General features: G+C 43.0%; 1 protein-coding gene across 1 annotated transcript in view; it reads right to left on the bottom strand.

The window, feature by feature from the left end:
• Nucleotides 1-27,715, bottom strand: part of LOC128697133 (extracellular sulfatase SULF-1 homolog) — an 849,281-nt gene that overhangs the window by 51,733 nt on the left and 769,833 nt on the right. Inside the window, exons 8-9 of the mRNA XM_070104220.1 lie at nucleotides 24,033-24,202; nucleotides 5,806-5,956 (exon numbers count right to left, since the gene is read on the bottom strand). Of these exons, the coding sequence (XP_069960321.1) occupies nucleotides 5,806-5,956; nucleotides 24,033-24,202 (321 nt within the window). The remainder of the gene's footprint in view (nucleotides 1-5,805; nucleotides 5,957-24,032; nucleotides 24,203-27,715) is intronic.

Raw genomic sequence — 27,715 nt, 5'->3', positions numbered from 1 at the left:
GAACCATGTCAGTAATGAACCATGTCAGTAATGAACCACGTCAGTAATGAACCATGTCAGTAATGAACCATGTCAGCAATGAAACATGTCAGTAATGAACCATGGGTCAGTTATGAACCATGTCAGTAATGAACCATGTCAGTAATGAACCATGTCAGTAATGAACCATGGGTCAGTAATGAACCATGGGTCAGTAATGAACCACGTCAGTAATGAATCATGTCAGTAATGAACCATGTCAGTAATGAACCATGGGTCAGTAATGAACCATTGGTCAGTAATGAACCATGTCAGTAATGAACCATGTCAGTAATGAACCATGTCAGTAATGAACCATGTCAGTAATGAACCATGTCAGTAATGAACCATGTCAGTAATGAACCATGTCGGTAATGAACCATGGGTCAGCAATGAACCATGGGTCAGTAATGAACCATGTCAGTAATGAACCATGTCAGTAATGAACCATGTCAGTAATGAACCATGGGTCAGTAATGAACCATGGGTCAGTAATGAACCATGTCAGTAATGAACCATGTCAGTAATGAACCATATCAGTAATGAAACATGGGTCAGTAATGAACCATGGGTCAGTAATGAACCATGTCAGTAATGAACCATGTCAGTAATGAACCATGGGTCAGTAATGAACCATGTCAGTAATGAACCATGTCAGTAATGAATCATGTCAGTAATGAACCATGTCAGTAATGAACCATGTCAGTAATGAACCATGGGTCATTAATGAACCATGGGTCAGTAATGAACCATGGGTCAGTAATGAACCATGTCAGTAATGAACCATGTCAGTAATGAACCATGTCAGTAATGAACCATGTCAGTAATGAACCATGTCAGTAATGAACCGTGGGTCAGTAATGAACCATGGGTCAGTAATGAACCATGGGTCAGTAATGAACCATGGGTCAGTAATGAACCATGTCAGTAATGAACCATGTCAGTAATGAACCGTGGGTCAGTAATTAACCATGTCAGTAATGAACCATGTCAGTAATGAACCATGTCAGTAATGAACCATGTCAGTAATGAACCATGTCAGTAATGAACCATGTCAGTAATGAACCATGGGTCAGTAATGAACCATGTCAGTAATGAACCGTGGGTCAGTAATGAACCATGTCAGTAATGAACCATGTCAGTAATGAACCATGTCAGTAATGAACCATGGGTCAGTAATGAACCATGGGTCAGTAATGAACCATGTCAGTAATGAACCATGTCAGTAATGAACCGTGGGTCAGTAATGAACCATGTCAGTAATGAACCATGTCAGTAATGAACCATGTCAGTAATGAACCATGTCAGTAATGAACCATGTCAGTAAAGAACCATGTCAGTAATGAACCATGGGTCAGTAATGAACCATGGGTCAGTAATGAACCATGTCAGTAATGATCCATGTAAATAATGAACCATGTCAGTAATGAACCATGTCAGTAATGAACCATGTCAGTAATGAACCATGTCAGTAATGAACCATGTCAGTAATGAACCATGGGTCAGTAATGAACCATGTCAGTAATGAACCATGTCAGTAATGAACCATGTCAGTAATGAACCATGGGTCAGTAATGAACCATGTTAGTAATGAACCATGTCAGTAATGAACCATGGGTCAGTAATGAACCATGTCAGTAATGAACCATGTCAGTAATGAACCATGTCAGTAATGAACCATGGGTCAGTAATGAACCATGGGTCAGTAATGAACCATGTCAGTAATGAACAATGTCAGTAATGAACCATGTCAGTAATGAACCATGTTAGTAATTAACCATGTCAGTAATGAACCATGGGTCAGTAATGAACCATGTCAGTAATGAACCATGTCAGTAATGAACCATGTCAGTAATGAACAATGTCAGTAATGAACCATGTCAGTAATGAACCATGGGTCAGTAATGAACCATGGGTCAGTAATGAACCATGTCAGTAATGAACCATGTCAGTAATGAACCATGTCAGTAATGAACCATGGGTCAGTAATGAACCATGTCAGTAATGAACCATGTTAGTAATGAACCATGTCAGTAATGAACCATGTCAGTAATGAACAATGTCAGTAATGAACCATGTCAGTAATGAACCATGTCAGTAATGAACCATGTCAGTAATGAACCATGTTAGTAATGAACCATGTCAGTAATGAACCATGTTAGTAATGAACCATGTCAATAATGAACCATGGGTCAGTAATGAACCATGTCAGTAATGAACAATGTCAGTAATGAACCATGTCAGTAATGAACCATGTCAGTAATGAACCATGTCAGTAATGAACCATGTTAGTAATGAACCATGTCAGTAATGAACCATGTCAGTAATGAACCATGTCAGTAATGAACCATATCAGTAATGAACCATGTCAGTAATGAACCATGTCAGTAATGAACCATGGGTCAGTAATGAACCATGTCAGTAATGAACCATGTCAGTAATGATCCATGTCAGTAATGAACCATGTCAGTAATGAACCATGTCAGTAATGAACCATGTCAGTAATGAACCATGGGTCAGTAATGAACCATGTCAGTAATGAACCATGTCAGTAATGAACCATGTCAGTAATGAACCATGTCAGTAATGAACCATGTCAGTAATGAACCATGGGTCAGTAATGAACCATGTCAGTAATGAACCATGTCAGTAATGAACCATGTCAGTAATGAACCATGTCAGTAATGAACCATGGGTCAGTAATGAACCATGTCAGTAATGAACCATGTCAGTAATGAACCATGTCAGTAATGAACCATGTCAGTAATGAACCATGTCAGTAATGAACAATGTCAGTAATGAACCATGTCAGTAATGAACCATGTCAGTAATGAACCATGTCAGTAATGAACCCTGTCAGTAATGAACCATGTCAGTAATGAACCATGTCAGTAATGAACCATGTCAGTAATGAACCCTGTCAGTAATGAACCCTGTCAGTAATGAACCATGTCAGTAATGAACCATGTCAGTAATGAACCATGTCAGTAATGAACCATGTCAGTAATGAACCATGTCAGTAATGAACCATGTCAGTAATGAACCATGTCAGTAATGAACCCTGTCAGTAATGAACCATGTCAGTAATGAACCATGTCAGTAATGAACCATGTCAGTAATGAACCCTGTCAGTAATGAACCATGTCAGTAATGAACCATGTCAGTAATGAACCATGTCGGTAATGAACCATGTCAGTAATGAACCCTGTCAGTAATGAACCATGTCAGTAATGAACCATGTCAGTAATGAACCATGTCAGTAATGAACCATGTCAGTAATGAACCATGTCAGTAATGAACCATGTCAGTAATGAACCATGTCAGTAATGAACCATGTCAGTAATGAACCATGTCAGTAATGAACCATGTCAGTAATGAACCATGTCAGTAATGAACCATGTCAGTAATGAACCATGTCAGTAATGAACCATGTCAGTAATGAACCATGTCGGTAATGAACCATGTCAGTAATGAACCCTGTCAGTAATGAACCATGTCAGTAATGAACCATGTCAGTAATGAACCCTGTGAGTAATGAACCCTGTCAGTAATGAACCATGTCAGTAATGAACCATGTCAGTAATGAACCATGTCAGTAATGAACCATGTCAGTAATGAACCCTGTCAGTAATGAACCATGTCAGTAATGAACCATGTCAGTAATGAACCATGTCAGTAATGAACCATGTCAGTAATGAACCATGTCAGTAATGAACCATGTCAGTAATGAACCATGTCAGTAATGAACCATGTCAGTAATGAACCATGTCAGTAATGAACCATGTCAGTAATGAACCCTATCTACATAACAAGAGATTACTGTCAGCACACATCATGATAGTCAGCAGTACCTTCCTATACACCCTACTGTCAGCACACATCATGATAGTCAGCAGTACCTTCCTAGACACCCTACTGTCAGCACACATCATGATAGTCAGCAGTACCTTCCTATACACCCTACTGTCAGCACACATCATGATAGTCAGCAGTACCTTCCTAGACACCCTACTGTCAGCACACATCATGATAGTCAGCAGTACCTTCCTAGACACCCTATTGTCAGCACACATCATGATAGTCAGCATTACCTTCCTAGACACCCTTCTGTCAGCACACATCATGAAAGTCAGCAGTACCTTCCTAGACACCCTACTGTCAGCACACATCATGATAGTCAGCAGTACCTTCCTAGATACCCTACTGTCTGCGCACATCATGATAGTCAGCAGTACCTTCCTGGACACCCTACTGTCAGCACACATCATGATAGTCAGCAGTACCTTCCTTTACACCCTACTGTCAGCACACATCATGATGGTCAGCAGTACCTTCCTAGATACCCTACTGTCAGCACACATCATGATGGTCAGCAGTAACTTCCTAGACACCCTATTGTCAGCACACATCATGATAGTCAGCAGTACCTTCCTTGACACCCTACTGTCAGCACACATCATGATGGTCAGCAGTAACTTCCTAGACACCCTACTGTCAGCACACATCATGATAGTCAGCAGTACCTTCCTAGACACCCTACTGTCAGCACACATCATGATAGTCAGCAGTACCTTCCTATACACCCTACTGTCAGCACACATCATGATAGTCAGCAGTACCTTCCTAGACACCCTACTGTCAGCACACATCATGATAGTCAGCAGTACCTTTCTAGACACCCTACTGTCAGCACACATCATGATAGTCAGCAGTACCTTCCTAGACACCCTACTGTCAGCACACATCATGATAGTCAGCAGTACCTTCCTAGACACCCTACTGTCAGCACACATCATGATAGTCAGCAGTACCTTCCTAGACACCCTACTGTCAGCACACATCATGATAGTCAGCAGTACCTTCCTAGACACCCTACTGTCAGCACACATCATGATAGTCAGCAGTACCTTCCTAGACACCCTACTGTCAGCACACATCATGATAGTCAGCAGTACCTTCCTAGACACCCTACTGTCAGCACACATCATGATAGTCAGCAGTACCTTCCTAGACACCCTACTGTCAGCACACATCATGATAGTCAGCAGTACCTTCCTAGACACCCTACTGTCAGCACACATCATGATAGTCAGCAGTACCTTCCTAGACACCCTACTGTCAGCACACATCATGATAGTCAGCAGTACCTTCCTAGACACCCTACTGTCAGCACACATCATGATAGTCAGCCGTACCTTCCTAGACACCCTACTGTCAGCACACATCATGATAGTCAGCAGTACCTTCCTAGACACCCTACTGTCAGCACACATCATGATAGTCAGCAGTACCTTCCTAGACACCCTACTGTCAGCACACATCATGATAGTCAGCAGTACCTTCCTAGACACCCTACTGTCAGCACACATCATGATAGTCAGCAGTACCTTCCTAGACACCCTACTGTCAGCACACATCATGATAGTCAGCAGTACCTTCCTAGACACCCTACTGTCAGCACACATCATGATAGTCAGCAGTACCTTCCTAGACACCCTACTGTCAGCACACATCATGATAGTCAGCAGTACCTTCCTAGACACCCTACTGTCAGCACACATCATGATAGTCAGCAGTACCTTCCTAGACACCCTACTGTCAGCACACATCATGATAGTCAGCAGTACCTTCCTAGACACCCTACTGTCAGCACACATCATGATAGTCAGCAGTACCTTCCTAGACACCCTACTGTCAGCACACATCATGATAGTCAGCAGTACCTTCCTAGACACCCTACTGTCAGCACACATCATGATAGTCAGCAGTACCTTCCTATACACTCACCTTGGCAACCGACTCATCGATGGTCTGAAGAGTTTGGAGACGCTTAGTCATGAGAAGATCAGTAAACTTGAGCTCGATGTCGTGCATGCGACCAATGAACTGCAACAACCACTGTTTGTCTGGGTTGGGAGCATAATTGTAGGCCATCGTGCTGGAAAATTTAATAATTAATAATTAATAATTAATAGAATCCTTATAAGTAGTAGGTTGGTAGACAGCAACCACCCAGGGAAGTACTACCGTCCTGCCAGATGACTGTGAAACAAAAACCTGTAACTGTTTTGCATGATGGTAGGATTGCTGGTTTCTTTTTCTGTCTCATAAACACGCTAGATAACAGGGATATCTTGCTACTCCTACTTACACTTTGGTCACACTTCACAGACACGCACATGCATATATATATATACATACATCTAGGTTTTTCTCCTTTTTCTAAATAGCTCTTGTTCTTTTTTATTTCTTCTATTGTCCATGGGGAAGTGGAAAAGAATCTTTCCTCCGTAAGCCATGCGTGTCGTATGAGGCGACTAAAATGCCGGGAGCAATGGGCTAGTAACCCCTTCTCCTGTATACATTTACTAAAAAAGAGAAGAAGAAAAACTTTATAAAACTGGGATGCTTAAATGTGCGTGGATGTAGTGCGGATGACAAGAAACAGATGATTGCTGATGTTATGAATGAAAAGAAGTTGGATGTCCTGGCTCTAAGCGAAACAAAGCTGAATGGGGTAGGAGAGTTTCAGTGGGGGGAAATAAATGGGATTAAATCTGGAGTATCTGAGAGAGTTAGAGCAAAGGAAGGGGTAGCAGTAATGTTAAATGATCAGTTATGGAAGGGGAAAAGAGAATATGAATGTGTAAATTCAAGAATTATGTGGATTAAAGTAAAGGTTGGATGCGAGAAGTGGGTCATAATAAGCGTGTATGCACCTGGAGAAGAGAGGAATGCAGAGGAGAGAGAGAGATTTTGGGAGATGTTAAGTGAATGTATAGGAGCCTTTGAACCAAGTGAGAGAGTAATTGTGGTAGGGGACCTGAATGCTAAAGTAGGAGAAACTTTTAGAGAGGGTGTGGTAGGTAAGTTTGGGGTGCCAGGTGTAAATGATAATGGGAGCCCTTTGATTGAACTTTGTTTAGAAAGGGGTTTAGTTATAGGCAATACATATTTTAAGAAAAAGAGGATAAATAAGTATACACGATATGATGTAGGGCGAAATGACAGTAGTTTGTTGGATTATGTATTGGTAGATAAAAGACTGTTGAGTAGACTTCAGGATGTACATGTTTATAGAGGGGCCACAGATATATCAGATCACTTTCTAGTTGTAGCTACACTGAGAGTAAAAGGTAGATGGGATACAAGGAGAATAGAAGCATCAGGGAAGAGAGAGGTGAAGGTTTATAAACTAAAAGAGGAGGCAGTTAGGGTAAGATATAAACAGCTATTGGAGGATAGATGGGCTAATGAGAGCATAGGCAATGGGGTCGAAGAGGTATGGGGTAGGTTTAAAAATGTAGTGTTAGAGTGTTCAGCAGAAGTTTGTGGTTACAGGAAAGTGGGTGCAGGAGGGAAGAGGAGCGATTGGTGGAATGATGATGTAAAGAGAGTAGTAAGGGAGAAAAAGTTAGCATATGAGAAGTTTTTACAAAGTAGAAGTGATGCAAGGAGGGAAGAGTATATGGAGAAAAAGAGAGAGGTTAAGAGAGTGGTGAAGCAATGTAAAAAGAGAGCAAATGAGAGAGTGGGTGAGATGTTATCAACAAATTTTGTTGAAAATAAGAAAAAGTTTTGGAGTGAGATTAACAAGTTAAGAAAGCCTAGAGAACAAATGGATTTGTCAGTTAAAAATAGGAGAGGAGAGTTATTAAATGGAGAGTTAGAGGTATTGGGAAGATGGAGGGAATATTTTGAGGAATTGTTAAATGTTGATGAAGATAGGGAAGCTGTGATTTCGTGTATAGGGCAAGGAGGAATAACATCTTGTAGGAGTGAGGAAGAGCCAGTTGTGAGTGTGGGGGAAGTTCGTGAGGCAGTAGGTAAAATGAAAGGGGGTAAGGCAGCTGGGATTGATGGGATAAAGATAGAAATGTTAAAAGCAGGTGGGGATATAGTTTTGGAGTGGTTGGTGCAATTATTTAATAAATGTATGGAAGAGGGTAAGGTACCTAGGGATTGGCAGAGAGCATGCATAGTTCCTTTGTATAAAGGCAAAGGGGATAAAAGAGAGTGCAAAAATTATAGGGGGATAAGTCTGTTGAGTGTACCTGGTAAAGTGTATGGTAGAGTTATAATTGAAAGAATTAAGAGTAAGACGGAGAATAGGATAGCAGATGAACAAGGAGGCTTTAGGAAAGGTAGGGGGTGTGTGGACCAGGTGTTTACAGTGAAACATATAAGTGAACAGTATTTAGATAAGGCTAAAGAGGTCTTTGTGGCATTTATGGATTTGGAAAAGGCGTATGACAGGGTGGATAGGGGGGCAATGTGGCAGATGTTGCAAGTGTATGGTGTAGGAGGTAGGTTACTGAAAGCAGTGAAGAGTTTTTACGAGGATAGTGAGGCTCAAGTTAGAGTATGTAGGAAAGAGGGAAATTTTTTCCCAGTAAAAGTAGGCCTTAGACAAGGATGTGTGATGTCACCGTGGTTGTTTAATATATTTATAGATGGGGTTGTAAGAGAAGTAAATGCGAGGGTCTTGGCAAGAGGCGTGGAGTTAAAAGATAAAGAATCACACACAAAGTGGGAGTTGTCACAGCTGCTCTTTGCTGATGACACTGTGCTCTTGGGAGATTCTGAAGAGAAGCTGCAGAGATTGGTGGATGAATTTGGTAGGGTGTGCAAAAGAAGAAAATTAAAGGTGAATACAGGAAAGAGTAAGGTTATGAGGATAACAAAAAGATTAGGTGATGAAAGATTGAATATCAGATTGGAGGGAGAGAGTATGGAGGAGGTGAACGTATTCAGATATTTGGGAGTGGACGTGTCAGCGGATGGGTCTATGAAAGATGAGGTGAATCATAGAATTGATGAGGGAAAAAGAGTGAGTGGTGCACTTAGGAGTCTGTGGAGACAAAGAACTTTGTCCTTGGAGGCAAAGAGGGGAATGTACGAGAGTATAGTTTTACCAACGCTCTTATATGGGTGTGAAGCGTGGGTGATGAATGTTGCAGCGAGGAGAAGGCTGGAGGCAGTGGAGATGTCATGTCTGAGGGCAATGTGTGGTGTGAATATAATGCAGAGAATTCGTAGTTTGGAAGTTAGGAGGAGGTGCGGGATTACCAAAACTGTTGTCCAGAGGGCTGAGGAAGGGTTGTTGAGGTGGTTCGGACATGTAGAGAGAATGGAGCGAAACAGAATGACTTCAAGAGTGTATCAGTCTGTAGTGGAAGGAAGGCGGGGTAGGGGTCGGCCAAGGAAGGGTTGGAGGGAGGGGGTAAAGGAGGTTTTGTGTGCGAGGGGCTTGGACTTCCAGCAGGCATGCGTGAGCGTGTTTGATAGGAGTGAATGGAGACAAATGGTTTTTAATACTTGACGTGCTGTTGGAGTGTGAGCAAAGTAACATTTATGAAGGGATTCAGGGAAACCGGCAGGCCGGACTTGAGTCCTGGAGATGGGAAGTACAGTGCCTGCACTCTGAAGGAGGGGTGTGAATGTTGCAGTTTAAAAACTGTAGTGTAAAGCACCCTTCTGGCAAGACAGTGATGGAGTGAATGATGGTGAAAGTTTTTCTTTTTCGGGCCACCCTGCCTTGGTGGGAATCGGCCAGTGTGATAAAAAAAAAAAAAAAAAAAGAATCCTTATGTGATATAAAGAAGATACCCATCTTACAAGCACAATAATTTCACATATACACCTACCATCCGACTTACGACTGAGTTCGGTTCCGAGAAACTGGTCGTAAGTTGAGCAGGTCGTAAGTCGAGTGGTCGTAAGTTGAGCAGGTCGTAAGTCGAGTGGTCATAAGTTGAGCAGGTCGTAAGTCGAGTGGTCGTAAGTTGAGCAGGTCGTAAGTCGAGTGGTCATAAGTTGAGCAGGTCGTAAGTCAAGTGGTCGTAAGTTGAGCAGGTCATAAGTCGAGTGGTCGTAAGTTGAGCAGGTCGTAAGTCGAGTGGTCGTAAGTTGAGCAGGTCGTAAGTCGAGTGGTCGTAAGTTGAGCAGGTCGTAAGTCGAGTGGTCGTAAGTTGAGCAGGTCGTAAGTCGAGTGGTCATAAGTTGAGCAGGTCGTAAGTCGAGTGGTCATAAGTTGAGCAGGTCGTAAGTCGAGTGGTCGTAAGTTGAGCAGGTCGTAAGTCGAGTGGTCATAAGTTGAGCAGGTCGTAAGTCGAGTGGTTGTAAGTTGAGCAGGTCGTAAGTCGAGTGGTCGTAAGTTGAGCAGGTCGTAAGTCAAGTGGTCGTAAGTTGAGCAGGTCGTAAGTCGAGTGGTCGTAAGTTGAGCAGGTCGTAAGTCGAGTGGTCGTAAGTTGAGCAGGTCGTAAGTCGAGTGGTCGTAAGTTGAGCAGGTCGTAAGTCGAGTGGTCGTAAGTTGAGCAGGTCGTAAGTCGAGTGGTCGTAAGTTGAGCAGGTCGTAAGTCGAGTGGTCGTAAGTTGAGCAGGTCGTAAGTCGAGTGGTCGTAAGTTGAGCAGGTCGTAAGTCGAGTGGTCGTAAGTTGAGCAGGTCGTAAGTCGAGTGGTCGTAAGTTGAGCAGGTCGTAAGTCGAGTGGTCGTAAGTTGAGCAGGTCATAAGTTGGATGGTAAGTGTACATGTACACCTTTGATGAGTTAACTCACGAAATCGTAATGACATAATTGAAAACAAACGATAATATTGATGGGGATTGAACTTGTGGCAAGTGAGTTGTAAGACTCCAGACCAGTGTGTAAGCCACTCGGCCAGTTGGCTACAGTAAGCCACTCGGCCAGCTGGCTACAGTAAGATCACTCGGCCAGCTGGCTACAGTAAGCCACTCGGCCAGCTGGCTACAATAAGATCCCTCGACCAGCTGGCTACAGTAAGATCACTCGGCCAGCTGGCTACAGTAAGATCACTCGGCCAGCTGGCTACAGTAAGATCACTCGGCCAGCTGGCTACAGTAAGATCACTCGGCCAGCTGGCTACAATAAGATCCCTCGACCAGCTGGCTACAGTAAGATCACTCGGCCAGCTGGATACAGTAAGATCACTCGACCAGCTGGCTACAGTAAGATCACTCGACCAGCTGGCTACAGTAAGATCACTCGACCAGCTGGCTACAGTAAGATCACTCGGCCAGCTGGCTACAAAAAGATCCCTCGACCAGCTGGCTACAGTAAGATCACTCGGCCAGCTGGCTACAGTAAGATCACTCGGCCAGCTGGCTACAGTAAGATCACTCGGCCAGCTGGCTACAGTAAGATCACTCAGCCAGCTGGCTACAGTAAGATCACTCAGCCAGCTGGCTACAGTAAGATCACTCAGCCAGCTGGCTACAGTAAGATCACTCAGCCAGCTGGCTACAGTAAGATCACTCAGCCAGCTGGCTACAGTAAGATCACTCAGCCAGCTGGCTACAGTAAGATCACTCAGCCAGCTGGCTACAGTAAGATCACTCAGCCAGCTGGCTACAGTAAGATCACTCAGCCAGCTGGCTACAGTAAGATCACTCAGCCAGCTGGCTACAGTAAGATCACTCAGCCAGCTGGCTACAGTAAGATCACTCAGCCAGCTGGCTACAGTAAGATCACTCAGCCAGCTGGCTACAGTAAGATCACTCAGCCAGCTGGCTACAGTAAGATCACTCAGCCAGCTGGCTACAGTAAGATCACTCAGCCAGCTGGCTACAGTAAGATCACTCAGCCAGCTGGCTACAGTAAGATCACTCAGCCAGCTGGCTACAGTAAGATCACTCAGCCAGCTGGCTACAGTAAGATCACTCAGCCAGCTGGCTACAGTAAGATCACTCAGCCAGCTGGCTACAGTAAGATCACTCAGCCAGCTGGCTACAGTAAGATCACTCAGCCAGCTGGCTACAGTAAGATGGCACTCAGCCAGCTGGCTACAGTAAGATCACTCAGCCAGCTGGCTACAGTAAGATCACTCAGCCAGCTGGCTACAGTAAGATCACTCAGCCATCTACAGTAAGATCACTCAGCCAGCTGGCTACAGTAAGATCACTCAGCCAGCTGGCTACAGTAAGATCACTCAGCCAGCTGGCTACAGTAAGATCACTCAGCCAGCTGGCTACAGTAAGATCACTCAGCCAGCTGGCTACAGTAAGATCACTCAGCCAGCTGGCTACAGTAAGATCACTCAGCCAGCTGGCTACAGTAAGATCACTCAGCCAGCTGGCTACAGTAAGATCACTCAGCCAGCTGGCTACAGTAAGATCACTCAGCCAGCTGGCTACAGTAAGATCACTCAGCCAGCTGGCTACAGTAAGATCACTCAGCCAGCTGGCTACAGTAAGATCACTCAGCCAGCTGGCTACAGTAAGATCACTCAGCCAGCTGGCTACAGTAAGATCACTCAGCCAGCTGGCTACAGTAAGATCACTCAGCCAGCTGGCTACAGTAAGATCACTCAGCCAGCTGGCTACAGTAAGATCACTCAGCCAGCTGGCTACAGTAAGATCACTCAGCCAGCTGGCTACAGTAAGATCACTCAGCCAGCTGGCTACAGTAAGATCACTCAGCCAGCTGGCTACAGTAAGATCACTCAGCCAGCTGGCTACAGTAAGATCACTCAGCCAGCTGGCTACAGTAAGATCACTCAGCCAGCTGGCTACAGTAAGATCACTCAGCCAGCTGGCTACAGTAAGATCACTCAGCCAGCTGGCTACAGTAAGATCACTCAGCCAGCTGGCTACAGTAAGATCACTCAGCCAGCTGGCTACAGTAAGATCACTCAGCCAGCTGGCTACAGTAAGATCACTCAGCCAGCTGGCTACAGTAAGATCACTCAGCCAGCTGGCTACAGTAAGATCACTCAGCCAGCTGGCTACAGTAAGATCACTCAGCCAGCTGGCTACAGTAAGATCACTCAGCCAGCTGGCTACAGTAAGATCACTCAGCCAGCTGGCTACAGTAAGATCACTCAGCCAGCTGGCTACAGTAAGATCACTGGCTGGCTACAGTAAGATCACTCGGCCAGCCAGCTGGCTACAGTAAGATCACTCGGCCAGCTGGCTACAGTAAGATCACTCGGCTACAGTAAGATCACTCAGCCAGCTGGCTACAGTAAGATCACTCAGCCAGCTGGCTACAGTAAGATCACTCAGCCAGCTGGCTACAGTAAGATCTCTCAGCCAGCTGGCTACAGTAAGATCACTCAGCCAGCTGGCTACAGTAAGATCACTCAGCCAGCTGGCTACAGTAAGATCACTCAGCCAGCTGGCTACAGTAAGATCACTCAGCCAGCTGGCTACAGTAAGATCACTCAGCCAGCTGGCTACAGTAAGATCACTCAGCCAGCTGGCTACAGTAAGATCACTCAGCCAGCTGGCTACAGTAAGATCACTCAGCCAGCTGGCTACAGTAAGATCACTCAGCCAGCTGGCTACAGTAAGATCACTCAGCCAGCTGGCTACAGTAAGATCACTCAGCCAGCTGGCTACAGTAAGATCACTCAGCCAGCTGGCTACAGTAAGATCACTCAGCCAGCTGGCTACAGTAAGATCACTCAGCCAGCTGGCTACAGTAAGATCACTCAGCCAGCTGGCTACAGTAAGATCACTCAGCCAGCTGGCTACAGTAAGATCACTCAGCCAGCTGGCTACAGTAAGATCACTCAGCCAGCTGGCTACAGTAAGATCACTCAGCCAGCTGGCTACAGTAAGATCACTCAGCCAGCTGGCTACAGTAAGATCACTCAGCCAGCTGGCTACAGTAAGATCACTCAGCCAGCTGGCTACAGTAAGATCACTCAGCCAGCTGGCTACAGTAAGATCACTCAGCCAGCTGGCTACAGTAAGATCACTCAGCCAGCTGGCTACAGTAAGATCACTCAGCCAGCTGGCTACAGTAAGATCACTCAGCCAGCTGGCTACAGTAAGATCACTCAGCCAGCTGGCTACAGTAAGATCACTCAGCCAGCTGGCTACAGTAAGATCACTCAGCCAGCTGGCTACAGTAAGATCACTCAGCCAGCTGGCTACAGTAAGATCACTCAGCCAGCTGGCTACAGTAAGATCACTCAGCCAGCTGGCTACAGTAAGATCACTCAGCCAGCTGGCTACAGTAAGATCACTCAGCCAGCTGGCTACAGTAAGATCACTCAGCCAGCTGGCTACAGTAAGATCACTCAGCCAGCTGGCTACAGTAAGATCACTCAGCCAGCTGGCTACAGTAAGATCACTCAGCCAGCTGGCTACAGTAAGATCACTCAGCCAGCTGGCTACAGTAAGATCACTCAGCCAGCTGGCTACAGTAAGATCACTCAGCCAGCTGGCTACAGTAAGATCACTCAGGCCGCTGGCTACAGTAAGATCACTCAGCCAGCTGGCTACAGTAAGATCACTCAGCCAGCTGGCTACAGTAAGATCACTCAGCCAGCTGGCTACAGTAAGATCACTCAGCCAGCTGGCTACAGTAAGATCACTCAGCCAGCTGGCTACAGTAAGATCACTCAGCCAGCTGGCTACAGTAAGATCACTCAGCCAGCTGGCTACAGTAAGATCACTCAGCCAGCTGGCTACAGTAAGATCACTCGGCCAGCTGGCTACAGTAAGATCACTCGGCCAGCTGGCTACAGTAAGATCACTCAGCCAGCTGGCTACAGTAAGATCACTCGGCCAGCTGGCTACAGTAAGATCACTCGGCCAGCTGGCTACAGTAAGATCACTCGGCCAGCTGGCTACAGTAAGATCACTCAGCCAGCTGGCTACAGTAAGATCACTCAGCCAGCTGGCTACAGTAAGATCACTCAGCCAGCTGGCTACAGTAAGATCACTCAGCCAGCTGGCTACAGTAAGATCACTCAGCCAGCTGGCTACAGTAAGATCACTCAGCCAGCTGGCTACAGTAAGATCACTCAGCCAGCTGGCTACAGTAAGATCACTCAGCCAGCTGGCTACAGTAAGATCACTCAGCCAGCTGGCTACAGTAAGATCACTCAGCCAGCTGGCTACAGTAAGATCACTCAGCCAGCTGGCTACAGTAAGATCACTCGGCCAGCTGGCTACAGTAAGATCACTCAGCCAGCTGGCTACAGTAAGATCACTCAGCCAGCTGGCTACAGTAAGATCACTCAGCCAGCTGGCTACAGTAAGATCACTCGGCCAGCTGGCTACAGTAAGATCACTCAGCCAGCTGGCTACAGTAAGATCACTCAGCCAGCTGGCTACAGTAAGATCACTCAGCCAGCTGGCTACAGTAAGATCACTCAGCCAGCTGGCTACAGTAAGATCACTCAGCCAGCTGGCTACAGTAAGATCACTCAGCCAGCTGGCTACAGTAAGATCACTCAGCCAGCTGGCTACAGTAAGATCACTCAGCCAGCTGGCTACAGTAAGATCACTCAGCCAGCTGGCTACAGTAAGATCACTCAGCCAGCTGGCTACAGTAAGATCACTCAGCCAGCTGGCTACAGTAAGATCACTCAGCCAGCTGGCTACAGTAAGATCACTCAGCCAGCTGGCTACAGTAAGATCACTCAGCCAGCTGGCTACAGTAAGATCACTCAGCCAGCTGGCTACAGTAAGATCACTCAGCCAGCTGGCTACAGTAAGATCACTCAGCCAGCTGGCTACAGTAAGATCACTCAGCCAGCTGGCTACAGTAAGATCACTCAGCCAGCTGGCTACAGTAAGATCACTCAGCCAGCTGGCTACAGTAAGATCACTCAGCCAGCTGGCTACAGTAAGATCACTCAGCCAGCTGGCTACAGTAAGATCACTCAGCCAGCTGGCTACAGTAAGATCACTCGGCCAGCTGGCTACAGTAAGATCACTCAGCCAGCTGGCTACAGTAAGATCACTCGGCCAGCTGGCTACAGTAAGATCACTCGGCCAGCTGGCTACAGTAAGATCACTCAGCCAGCTGGCTACAGTAAGATCACTCGGCCAGCTGGCTACAGTAAGATCACTCAGCCAGCTGGCTACAGTAAGATCACTCGGCCAGCTGGCTACAGTAAGATCACTCAGCCAGCTGGCTACAGTAAGATCACTCAGCCAGCTGGCTACAGTAAGATCACTCAGCCAGCTGGCTACAGTAAGATCACTCAGCCAGCTGGCTACAGTAAGATCACTCAGCCAGCTGGCTACAGTAAGATCACTCAGCCAGCTGGCTACAGTAAGATCACTCAGCCAGCTGGCTACAGTAAGATCACTCAGCCAGCTGGCTACAGTAAGATCACTCGGCCAGCTGGCTACAGTAAGATCACTCGGCCAGCTGGCTACAGTAAGATCACTCAGCCAGCTGGCTACAGTAAGATCACTCGGCCAGCTGGCTACAGTAAGATCACTCGGCCAGCTGGCTACAGTAAGATCACTCGGCCAGCTGGCTACAGTAAGATCACTCAGCCAGCTGGCTACAGTAAGATCACTCAGCCAGCTGGCTACAGTAAGATCACTCAGCCAGCTGGCTACACTGCTGAACTAACTTGAAATTCAAAATTGAAAATTCTTTATTTTTCTGTTATTATTACAATGTGGGTTTACATATTATATTATTATATATTATAAAATATTTATTACAAACAAGGCCACTAGTATGCCTAGGTATGCCTAGGTATGCCTAGGTATGCATAGGTATGCCTAGGTATGCATAGGTATGCATAGGTATGCCTAGGTATGCCTAGGCATGCGTAGGTATGCCTAGGTATGCGTAGGTATGCATAGGTATACCTAGGTATGCCTAGGTATGCCTAGGTATGCCTAGGTATGCATAGGTATGCATAGGTATGCCTAGGTATGCCTAGGTATGCATAGGTATGCATAGGTATGCCTAGGTATGCCTAGGTATGCATAGGTATGCATAGGTATGCCTAGGTATGCATAGGTATACCTAGGTATGCCTAGGTATGCCTAGGTATGCCTAGGTATGCATAGGTATGCATAGGTATGCCTAGGTATGCCTAGGTATGCATAGGTATGCATAGGTATGCCTAGGTATGCCTAGGTATGCATAGGTATGCATAGGTATGCCTAGGTATGCCTAGGTATGCATAGGTATGCGTAGGTATTTCAGCCAGACTAATACTAGTTCTTATCCTGTATTGACACAGGATATGGATCGTACTGGTATTAAGGTTAGGTAATTGTAGTGATTAACTACATTAACTACATTAACTACATTAACTAGATTAACTACATTAACTACATTAACTACATTAACTAGATTAACTACATTAACTAGATTAACTAGATTAACTACATTAACTAGATTAACTAGATTAACTAGATTAACTACATTAACTAGATTAACTACATTAACTACATTAACTAGATTAACTACATTAACTAGATTAACTAGATTAACTACATTAACTAGATTAACTAGATTAACTAGATTAACTAGATTAACTAGATTAACTAGATTAACTACATTAACTAGATTAACTAGATTAACTACATTAACTAGATTAACTAGATTAACTAGATTAACTAGAATTACAAAACTGAGGTAGTTCAAAATATTTCAGAACTTAACAATTAGTTTATCTATCAATGGTCTCATTCTGGCATGATACACTTTCTATATTGGAGTGTCTTGGGCGACTTACGACTACCTTAAGAATTATGCAGCAACAACTATATTCAGAAGTTAATGTTTACAGTCGTATGTAGATTAATAAGACAATAACAGACGATTGAAAAGCAGGGGTGTCACTAGCACGTTAAGAGACCATACAGTAAGTGTCAGGGGCCCGAGACTGTTCAACTGCCTCCCAGCACACATAAGGGGGATTACCAACAGACCCCTGGCAGTCTTCAAGCTGGCACTGGACAAGCACCTAAAGTCGGTTCCTGATCAGCCGGGCTGTGGCTCGTACGTTGGTTTGCGTGCAGCCAGCATTAACAGCCTGGTTTATCAGGCTCCGATCCACCAGGAGACCGGGCCGCGGGGGCGTTGACCCCCGGAACTCTCTCCAGGTAAACATATGGTCACTTAGGTGAGTGTAATTTCAAATTTAATGAGTTTACAATGAATACAAGAAAATTGAATATTTTATTAGTTTAAGCTAAATGACTTTTATAAGTTAGATAGAGAGAAATTACAGTTTTGATTATTAACGTAAAGTAGACACAATAACTTTTATAAGTTAGATAGAGAGGAATTATAGTTTTGATTATTAACGTAAAGTAGACACAATAACTTTTATAAGTTAGATAGAGAGAAATTACAGTTTTGATTATTAACGTAAAGTAGACACAATAACTTTTATAAGTTAGATAGAGAAGAATTACAGTTTTGATTATTAACATAAAGTAGACACAATAACTTTTATAAGTTAGATAGAGAGAAATTATAGTTTTGATTATTAATGTAAAGTAGACACAATAACTTTTATAAGTTAGATAGAGAGGAATTATAGTTTTGATTATTAACGTAAAGTAGACACAATAACTTTTATAAGTTAGATAGAGAAGAATTACAGTTTTGATTATTAACGTAAAGTAGACACAATGGAAAGATTAACTTCCGAGAAGATTATACATATTGAGAGTAAGTATATCTTGATTATAACGTCTTACCTATGTTCATCATATTGATAAATGCATGTTTAGTTTTTATATATATATTTATGATGGGCTGCGATAGGTTAAGGAAGATAACGGTTGTTTTTTAATGGAGTTTTGGTAATGTTGAGTCAGTGGTTCTGGAGATTTTTTGTCAGAGTTTTCCAGAATTTGGGCCCTTTATGTACACTTAATTTCTGAAGAGATTTAGCCTGACACAGGGAAAGTCATCCAACTAGGTATATTTATACACAAAACGAAGAGTTCAATCCCCACCCATACCATGGTTTGATGAGTTGTGAGAGCTTTGCTGCTCCCTGAGCCCGGCCTTGGGTCAGGCTGGTGGCTAAAGCTCTCGTTTCAAACGGCAAGGGTCTGGGTTCGATTCCCAGCTAGGGTAGAAACATTAGGGATGTATTTCTTCACACAGGATGTCCCTGTCCACCCATCAGTAAAATGGGTACCTGGGTGTTAGTGGACTGGTGTGGGTCACATCCTGGGTGTTAGTGGACTGGTGTGGGTCACATCCTGGGTGTTAGTGGACTGGTGTGGGTGGCATCCTGGGTGTTAGTGGACTGGTGTGGGTGGCATCCTGGGTGTTAGTGGACTGGTGTGGGTGGCATCCTGGGTGTTAGTGGACTGGTGTGGGTGGCATCCTGGGTGTTAGTGGACTGGTGTGGGTGGCATCCTGGGTGTTAGTGGACTGGTGTGGGTGGCATCCTGGGTGTTAGTGGACTGGTGTGGGTGGCATCCTGTGTGTTAGTGGACTGGTGTGGGTCACATCCTGGGTGTTAGTGGACTGGTGTGGGTGGCATCCTGGGTGTTAGTGGACTGGTGTGGGTGGTATCCTGGGTGTTAGTGGACTGGTGTGGGTCACATCCTGGGTGTTAGTGGACTGGTGTGGGTCACATCCTGGGTGTTAGTGGACTGGTGTGGGTCACATCCTGGGTGTTAGTGGACTGGTGTGGGTGGTATCCTGGGTGTTAGTGGACTGGTGTGGGTCACATCCTGGGTGTTAGTGGACTGGTGTGGGTCACATCCTGGGTGTTAGTGGACTGGTGTGGGTCACATCCTGGGTGTTAGTGGACTGGTGTGGGTCACATCCTGGGTGTTAGTGGACTGGTGTGGGTCACATCCTGGGTGTTAGTGGACTGGTGTGGGTCACACCCTGGGACAAAACTGACCTAATTTGTGGGAAATGCTCATCATAACAAGTGACTTTGTATATAGTAGTATGTCTGTATACCTTGTACATGTACTTGTATACCTTGTACATGTACTTGTATACCTTGTACATGTACTTGTATACCTTGTACATGTACTTGTAGTAAATAAGGATACATATTATTATTATTATTATTATTATGAAAGCTGTTAAAACTGTGTGAGACATAACCGTCCAGTGTGTTATTTTCTATGCAGATAACTGCCGTGTGAACTGAAACACCAAGTTGGACCGAGGCGTCGTCGTAAGCTTCTCTCTTTTATGTGCGGGTTATTTGTGTATCGTTCCAGTCACGGTATTGTGCCTTTTTTTGTTATTTAGTGTATTTATAAGTTGAAACACCAGCAGTGCAACCTGTTTGCAAGCTCGGACCTCTTGAACAAGGACGATTGCTAGCCCATTCTGCTCACACACTGAGGTCTGGGGGTTCATCCCTTGTATGGGTGGAAACACTAGGACCGTGTTATTCACTAATTTTTGCAAGAGAGCCACGTCGGTTAAACACAATGATTGAGAGAGCCGCAGCTACTGCAAATTAGCGTAACTCAACTAAATTAAGTAGTACTGAGCTGCTAGTGAAATATAGTAAAAGAAAAATTAGACATGGTAATATTAGCCTGCATATCTTGTTATTGGCAGCTCGCGAGCCGCACAATGAATACCATTGCACTAGGACGTGGTCCTTTAAAACACCTGCTGTCCATGTTCACCTATCAGTAAAATAGGTACCTTGGTGTTAGGTGACTAGTGTGAGAGGCATCCTGGGAACAAAATTGACCTTTTTTGTCCAAGGTGGTCTGCATAACCAGGGGCTTGCTATGTAGTAGTATGTCATTGATGTCAGCTATGGTCTGTATATTAGACACATGTGTAACACTTGCGTATCTTTACTGAGGAAATGTTTCACCACACAGTGATTTCATCAGTCCTAAACAAAGAAGAATGGTGAAGATCAGAAGGAGTTTGAGGTAATCTGTCCCTCAGCCTGGAGTGGATGTAATCAGTCCATCAATCTTGAAAAGAATATAGCATATGCAGGAAGAAGTGGCTTATATATTATAGACAGGTGAGGTGAAGCAGTCGTAGGTGGTATCACAGTGGGCAAATTCACATGTGGAAGTAGGTCATGACTATAGGTTAGACAAGATATTGCTGTGTCTGACAGGAATGTAGATAAGTGGTTCAGAGAACTGACAAGTTGATAAATTAGACACACGTGCAACACTTGAGGGGTCTTTATTGAGGAAACATTTCGCCACACAGTGACTTCATCTTAGGATCTTAATACAGGGAATTCTTCACTTGTCTTACCTATAGTCATGACTTACTTCCACACGTGGATTTGCCCACTGTGATACCACCTACGACTGCTTCACCTCACCTGTCTACAGTATAAAAGCCACTTCTTCCCTCATATGCTGTATTCTTTTCAAGACTGATGGACTGATTACATTGACTCCAGGCTGAGGGACTAATTACCTCAAAGTCCTTCTGATCTTCACCATTCTCCTTTATATATAGGACTGATGAAGCCACTGTGTGGCGAAACGTTTCCTCAATAAAGATACCCAAGAGTTGCACATGTGTCTAATTTATCAACATGTCGGTTCTGTGAACCATTCATCTACATGGTCTGTATACCTTGTACATGTACTGGTAGAAATAAAGATTATTATTATTAATTTATTTGTAAGTCTGAGCACCAGCAGTTTAACACGTTCATAAGCTAGGATCTCCTGAATATAGTGATACAACAATAATCTAATATATAATACACCTACCATCCGACTTACGACCTGCTCGACTTACGACCGTGTTTTTTTTATGCCAAATTTCTGGGAAATAAACAACTATTTGTGTTGTACACAGTGTTTATCCTAAACCTTACAGTATAAAATACAACTAACAGCATAAAAAGTAAAGTAAAACATGAAATACCAAATAAAACAATAATATAAAGTCATTACAAAAATGTTTTGTTGATATTCAGTAGTAAAATTCGACTTACGACCGGTTTCTCGGAACCGAACTCAGTCATAAGTCGGATGGTAGGTGTATGTTGTTAGCATTGTTACTCTTCACCTGGACTCTAGCAACAAGGATGATCATTCTATATGTCACTATACTGTATTAACCCTTTGAGGGTTTTCGTCGTACTAGTACGTCTTACGCGTAGGGGTTTTTGACGTACTAGTACGCATAAATTCTAGCGGCCTCAAATCTAGTGGGAGAAAGCTGGTAGGCCTTCATATGAAAGAATGGGTCTATGTGGTCAGTGTGCACAGTCTAAAAAAAATCCTGCAGCACACAGTGCATAATGAGAAAAAAAAACTTTGACCATTTTTTTGGAATAAATCAGCGACTTTGCAGTGTATTTTCGTATGGTATTTATTGTTGTATTCTAGTTTTCTTGGTCTTATTTTATAGAATGGAAGACATATTACAGAAATTGAGATGATTTTGGCTGGTTTTACAATGAAAGGTGCCTTGAAATTGAGCTCAAAGTAGCAGAAATGTTCGATTTTTACCAAACTTCAAAAGTAAACAAATCGTGCCAAGCGTGCAATACACGTCAACTGGTGAGTCTAATATTCTTTCACAAGTGCACCAATAATATTTATACCATTTTTTACACTAATGCAGTAGTCTGCATAACAGTAAATCTTATATTTTTTGTGAGAATAAAAATTCAAAATGGAAAGCAAAAGAATATAAGAGAGGCCTTGAGACGTGACTAATGACTAGAGGAAATGTCATTTTAGTGCCAGGAATGTCTTTCTTGTTTATTCTGGACCCTATTCGGAAATTGGCATCTTTTGAAATTTGTGTGAAATTGGCAAAATTGCTAAATTCTGACCACTGTACTGGATAGTTGAATTTCATAAATGGGTAGTTTCTTGCACCCATTCGATAGAAAAAATGGAGTTCTAGCGAAATATTCATGTTTTTTGTCGACTAGTACAGCGAAATTGGCCGAAAATGGGGCTCAAAGTGGGCAAAATCGCCGATGCGTAAACATCGCCGAGACCGCTAACTTTGCGAGAGCATAATTTCGTAAGTTTTCTATCAAATTTCAAACTTTTGGTGTCTTTATGATTGGGAAAAGATTCTCTATCTTTTCATAAGAGAAAATAATTTTTTTTTTTTTTTAAATTTGGCCGACCCTGAGAACGAGTTTCGGAGAGGGCCTGTCGACCCTCAAAGGGTTAATCTATGAGATCACTTATTCAGTTATATGAGGTGCTTTCAGAAAGTTCCTGGACTCAAATTTTTGCATGTTCTTGGGAGACGTAAGGTGGCAGCATAGATCACATTATGCAATAAACTCCTTTATGAACTAGCACGGTGAGTTGCAGTGAGGTCGGTCATTCTGCTAAGGCTGGACCAGCATTATCGTCATGTCAACACACTGTTTTGATTTTCTGTGTAACAGAACGAAATCTTTAAAAGAGAGAACAGCACGTGTATACAGTTCTGCTTCAAGCTTGGTAAAATGAAAAGCAAAAGTCACAAAAAGCTTCGGCAAATGTTGGTTGCCGAGTCACCACATGGACAGTATGGAGAAGGTTCAAGCAGACTCACAGGTTGTGCTAGACACCGCTACAAAATGAGTTCCAGAAATGTTAAGAAGTGTTAAAAACTGTAGTGTTAATCACCCTTCTGGCACGGCAGTGATGGAGTGAATGATGGTGAAAGTTTTTCTTTTTCGGGCCACCCTGCCTTGGTGGGAATCGGCCAGTGTGTTAATAATAAAATAAAATAAGTGGCCGAGGTACCGGGATCAGTGCATAACTTCTAAAGGTGTTGGGATCAATGTAAGCCTATAGATTTTTTCACAACAGGCCAGAAAACATTTTGAAAGCACCTCAGATGTCTCAATAGTGCACAGCAGTTACTGTATCTGTTATAAATTAATAAAGTGCAGTGGTACCTCGGAATACGAACAGGTCAAAACTCGAACAATTATGTAAGTGTATTTATGTAAGTGATTTTGTAAGTGTGCTTTTGGGGTCTGAAACGAATTAATCTAATTTACAATATTCCTTATATGAACAAATTCGTTCAGTAACGGCACTCGAACAGTCTTCTGGAATGAATTAAGGCCGAAATTCGAAGTACCACTGTATATGATTATCAAGAATGAATAATTAAATTATTATACATTATGATCCCTCAAGGAAGGTTCCTTGATGTTGGTGAGGGGCTCTTGATTTAGGGAATTGGATCTCTGCTCCAGTTCCCCAAATTAAGCCTGAATGCCTTCCATATCCCCCCCAGGTGCTGTATAATCCTACAGGTTTAGCGCTTCCCCTTGATTATAATAATAATATACATTATGAGTATAACACAAGCTATGGTTACTGACTTATGGTCGCTGGCATTGAAGAAGCGATGGGCATGCTCGGGGGCAGAATCTTCTGGCCCATGAGGTGCTGGGTAGCTCAGCACCAGCAGCATGGGTGGAGGTGAGTCCTGGGCCTTGTTCTTCTCCAGAAACTGGATGCCCTCGTTGGTGATCACATGTGGGTAATAATCCTGTGAAAGAGAATACTTTCTAAATTGTGTGTCAGTTTCATTTCCATTTTAATCCATCTCACATCCTATGTTACCAATGTAAACACAATTACAAACTTAAAAATATATGTTTGCATCATATATTGTACTACCTCATATTAATAATAGAGTAAGATATTGAACATTTGTAATCTACCACTCTAGACTTAATTACACAACCCGCACGTGGAAGAGAGGAGCTTACGATGACGTTTTGCTCCGACTTGAGCCACTTACAAAGTTACACTCTCTTCTATATGCGGGTTATTTGTGTATTGTTCCAGTCACGGTATTGTGCCTTTATTTGTGATTTTTAGACTTAAGTAGTCTTTTAGTATTAAGTTAAGTCTTCCCAAAATGCCTCAGCATGATAGTGACTTTCTTAGTACCAGTCGAATTATGAAATGTAAACACATTGTAACCTTGCCACAAAAATATTTTTTTTATTATTAGCTTAGTAATAAATATTATTAACCCTTTACTGTGCGGTGCCTCAATATTGAGGCACCAAAAGCATAATACTAATTACAGAGGGGGCCACTAGGACACCTAGCATGGCTAGGCATTTCGAGCAGACTTAAATTAATTCTTAACATTAAATCCTTACATTAAATATATATTGCTAAGCTATTATTATTATTATTATAAACTGCTGAAAGAAATAAACTCTGCACTTAACCAAGGATGGATCTACGTACTATGAAACTAATGAGGCTTAAGCTTGAGGGTCCTTAATCCAGGAGAGGCCCCAGAAATGACTTTAGTCCATATTACTTAAAAATATTGAGTCTGTTGTATGGGAATGGTTATTTTAAAATTAATAATATAATGTAAATCAATACAAAATAATGGTTAAATAATTTAAAAGTTCTTAATGTATCACATAGGCCTGGCCAATGCTGGTTAGGAAGGCGACCCCATAACAGTTCAAGCTTCAGGGACCCAAAAATTTAGGTTCGCCACTGCGCTTAACAATAAACGTTTATTGTTCCCTCAATGGAACAATAAAACAGGAAGTTTAACACAAATATCACCATATTGTACAAGGATGGCAGACAATACCGAGAAGATGAAAATTAGATACGTGCAACATCTGGGTATCTTTATTGTAGACGTTTTGCCATCTTTTGTATATAGTTCTTCTGTCTTCCATACAAGAGAGCAAAAAAGTAATGTGAAGAACCTGGGAGTGATAACGTTAGAGGATGTTGCCTTCAAAGATCACAGCAACGTATCTACCACATCTGCTAGGGAAATGATAGGATGGATAATGAGAACCTTCAAAACTAGGGATGCCAAGCCCATGATGAATGTCTTTAAATTTCTGTTCTTGCTAGGCTGGAATACTGCTGTACACTAACTGCCCCCTTCAAGGCTGGCGAAATTGCTGACCTGGAGAGTGTACAAAGAACTTTCATGGCACACATATGTACGATAAAACACCTAAATTACTGGGAATGGTTGAAGACTCTTGATATGTATTCCCTGGAGTGCAGGCGAGAGAGATACATAATAATATACACTTGGAAAATCCTAGAGGGATTAGTACCAAACTTGCACAAGAAAATCATTCCCTATGAAAGCAAAAGACTGGGCAGGAGATGAAAGATTTCCCCAATGAAAAGCATTGGCACCACGAATACACTGAGAGACAACATAATAAGTGTCTGGGGTCCAAGACAGTTCAACTGCCTCCCAGCATACATAAGTGGGATTACCATCAGACCCCTGGCTGTCTTCAAGAAGGCACTGGACAGGCTCCTAAAGTCAGTACCTGACCAGCCGGGCTGTGGTTCGTACGTCATTTTGTGTGTGGCCAAAAATAACAGCCTGGTTGATCATACTCTGTGTACTACCTCACAATTGTAAATCTATTTAATCACTACAGTTACCTAACTTTAACATTAGTATGCTCCATAACCTGTATCAATATAGAGTAAGAATTAGTATTAGTCTGCCCAAAATGCCTAGGCCTGCTAGTGGCCTTCTTTGTAAATAAAATATTGTATGTAAACCCCACATTGTGATCTTTACAGAAAAATAAACATTACCATCACTGGTGCTGTCTAGTGATGACACTTGTCCTGTTTCCTGACAAACATTACCTAACTTGTCCTGTTTCCTGACAAACATTACCTAACTTGTCCTGTTTCCTGACAAACATTACCTAACTTGTCCTGTTTCCTGACAAACATTACCTAACTTGTCCTGTTTCCTGACAAACATTACCTAACTTGTCCTGTTTCCTGACAAACATTACCTAACTTGTCCTGTTTCCTGACAAACATTACTTAACTTGTCCTGTTTCCTGACAAACATTACCTAACTTGTCCTGTTTCCTGACAAACATTACCGAACCTAACCTAATGTTACCTAACCTAACCCAATATAACATTACCTAACCTAACCTAATATAACGTTACCTAACCTAATGTTACTTAACTAATCTAACCTAACCTAACCTAACCTGACCTACCCTAACCTAAAGTTACCTAACCTAACCTAACCTGACCTAACCTAACCTAACCTAACTTGACCTACCCTAACCTAAAGTTACCTAACCTAACCTGACCTTACCTAACCTAACCTAACCTAACCTAACCTAACCTGACCTACCCTAACCTAAAGTTACCTAACCTAACCTGACCTGACCTAACCTAACCTGACCTAACCTAACCTAACCTAACCTGACCTACCCTAACCTAAAGTTACCTAACCTAACCTGACCTAACCTAACCTAACCTAACCTAACCTAACCTAACCTAACCTAACCTACCCTAACCTAAAGTTACCTAACCTAACCTGACCTGACCTGACCTGACCTGACCTGACCTGACCTAACCTAATCTAACCTAATCTAACCTAACTTAACCTAACCTGACCTAACCTAGCCTAATGTTACCTAACCTAACCTAATTTGACTTAACCTAACCTTACCTAACCTACCTAACCTAACTCAACTTAACTTAACCTAACCTTACCTAGCTTAACCTAACCTAAACCAATGGCCTAAGTTAGTTTGAAACATGGTCATTTATTCTCCCATGTGCAGGTTATTTGGAAATTGTTCCAATCACATTACTGTGCATTTTTATTCTTCACCTGTAATGCTTATTGTACTTAATACATGTAATGTTTATTGCCCGTGTAGGCTTAAATTAGGCTTACACTTGCCAGAAATTCTCTATATGACCTTGGGCTTTCTCTGTGCACTCAACTGTCACCCATTTTTGTATAAATATTGTATCATGTGGAAATAAACTATAATTTGAATCAGAATTAGTGTTACAATGTTACCAATGGTCCTGGGTACAGTACAGCAAGGTCTTGCAATGTATTCCTAGGTTTTGCATGTTAAATTGAGTTTGTCTCATGCACTTGCAATTAACCCATAAACGGTCCAAGCAGATCTACGTTCACATGTGTTGTGCTACAGAAGATCTAAGTTTTTTTTACACATTTTCAAATAGAACAAAAAAAAAATAGATCAAAGTT

This window comes from Cherax quadricarinatus, chromosome 89 (genome assembly GCF_038502225.1).
Source record: "Cherax quadricarinatus isolate ZL_2023a chromosome 89, ASM3850222v1, whole genome shotgun sequence".
Classification (NCBI taxonomy): Eukaryota; Metazoa; Arthropoda; class Malacostraca; order Decapoda; family Parastacidae; genus Cherax; species Cherax quadricarinatus.
Note: the sequence above shows the minus strand (reverse complement) of the source record. Positions and strands in the feature narration are given on the sequence as shown.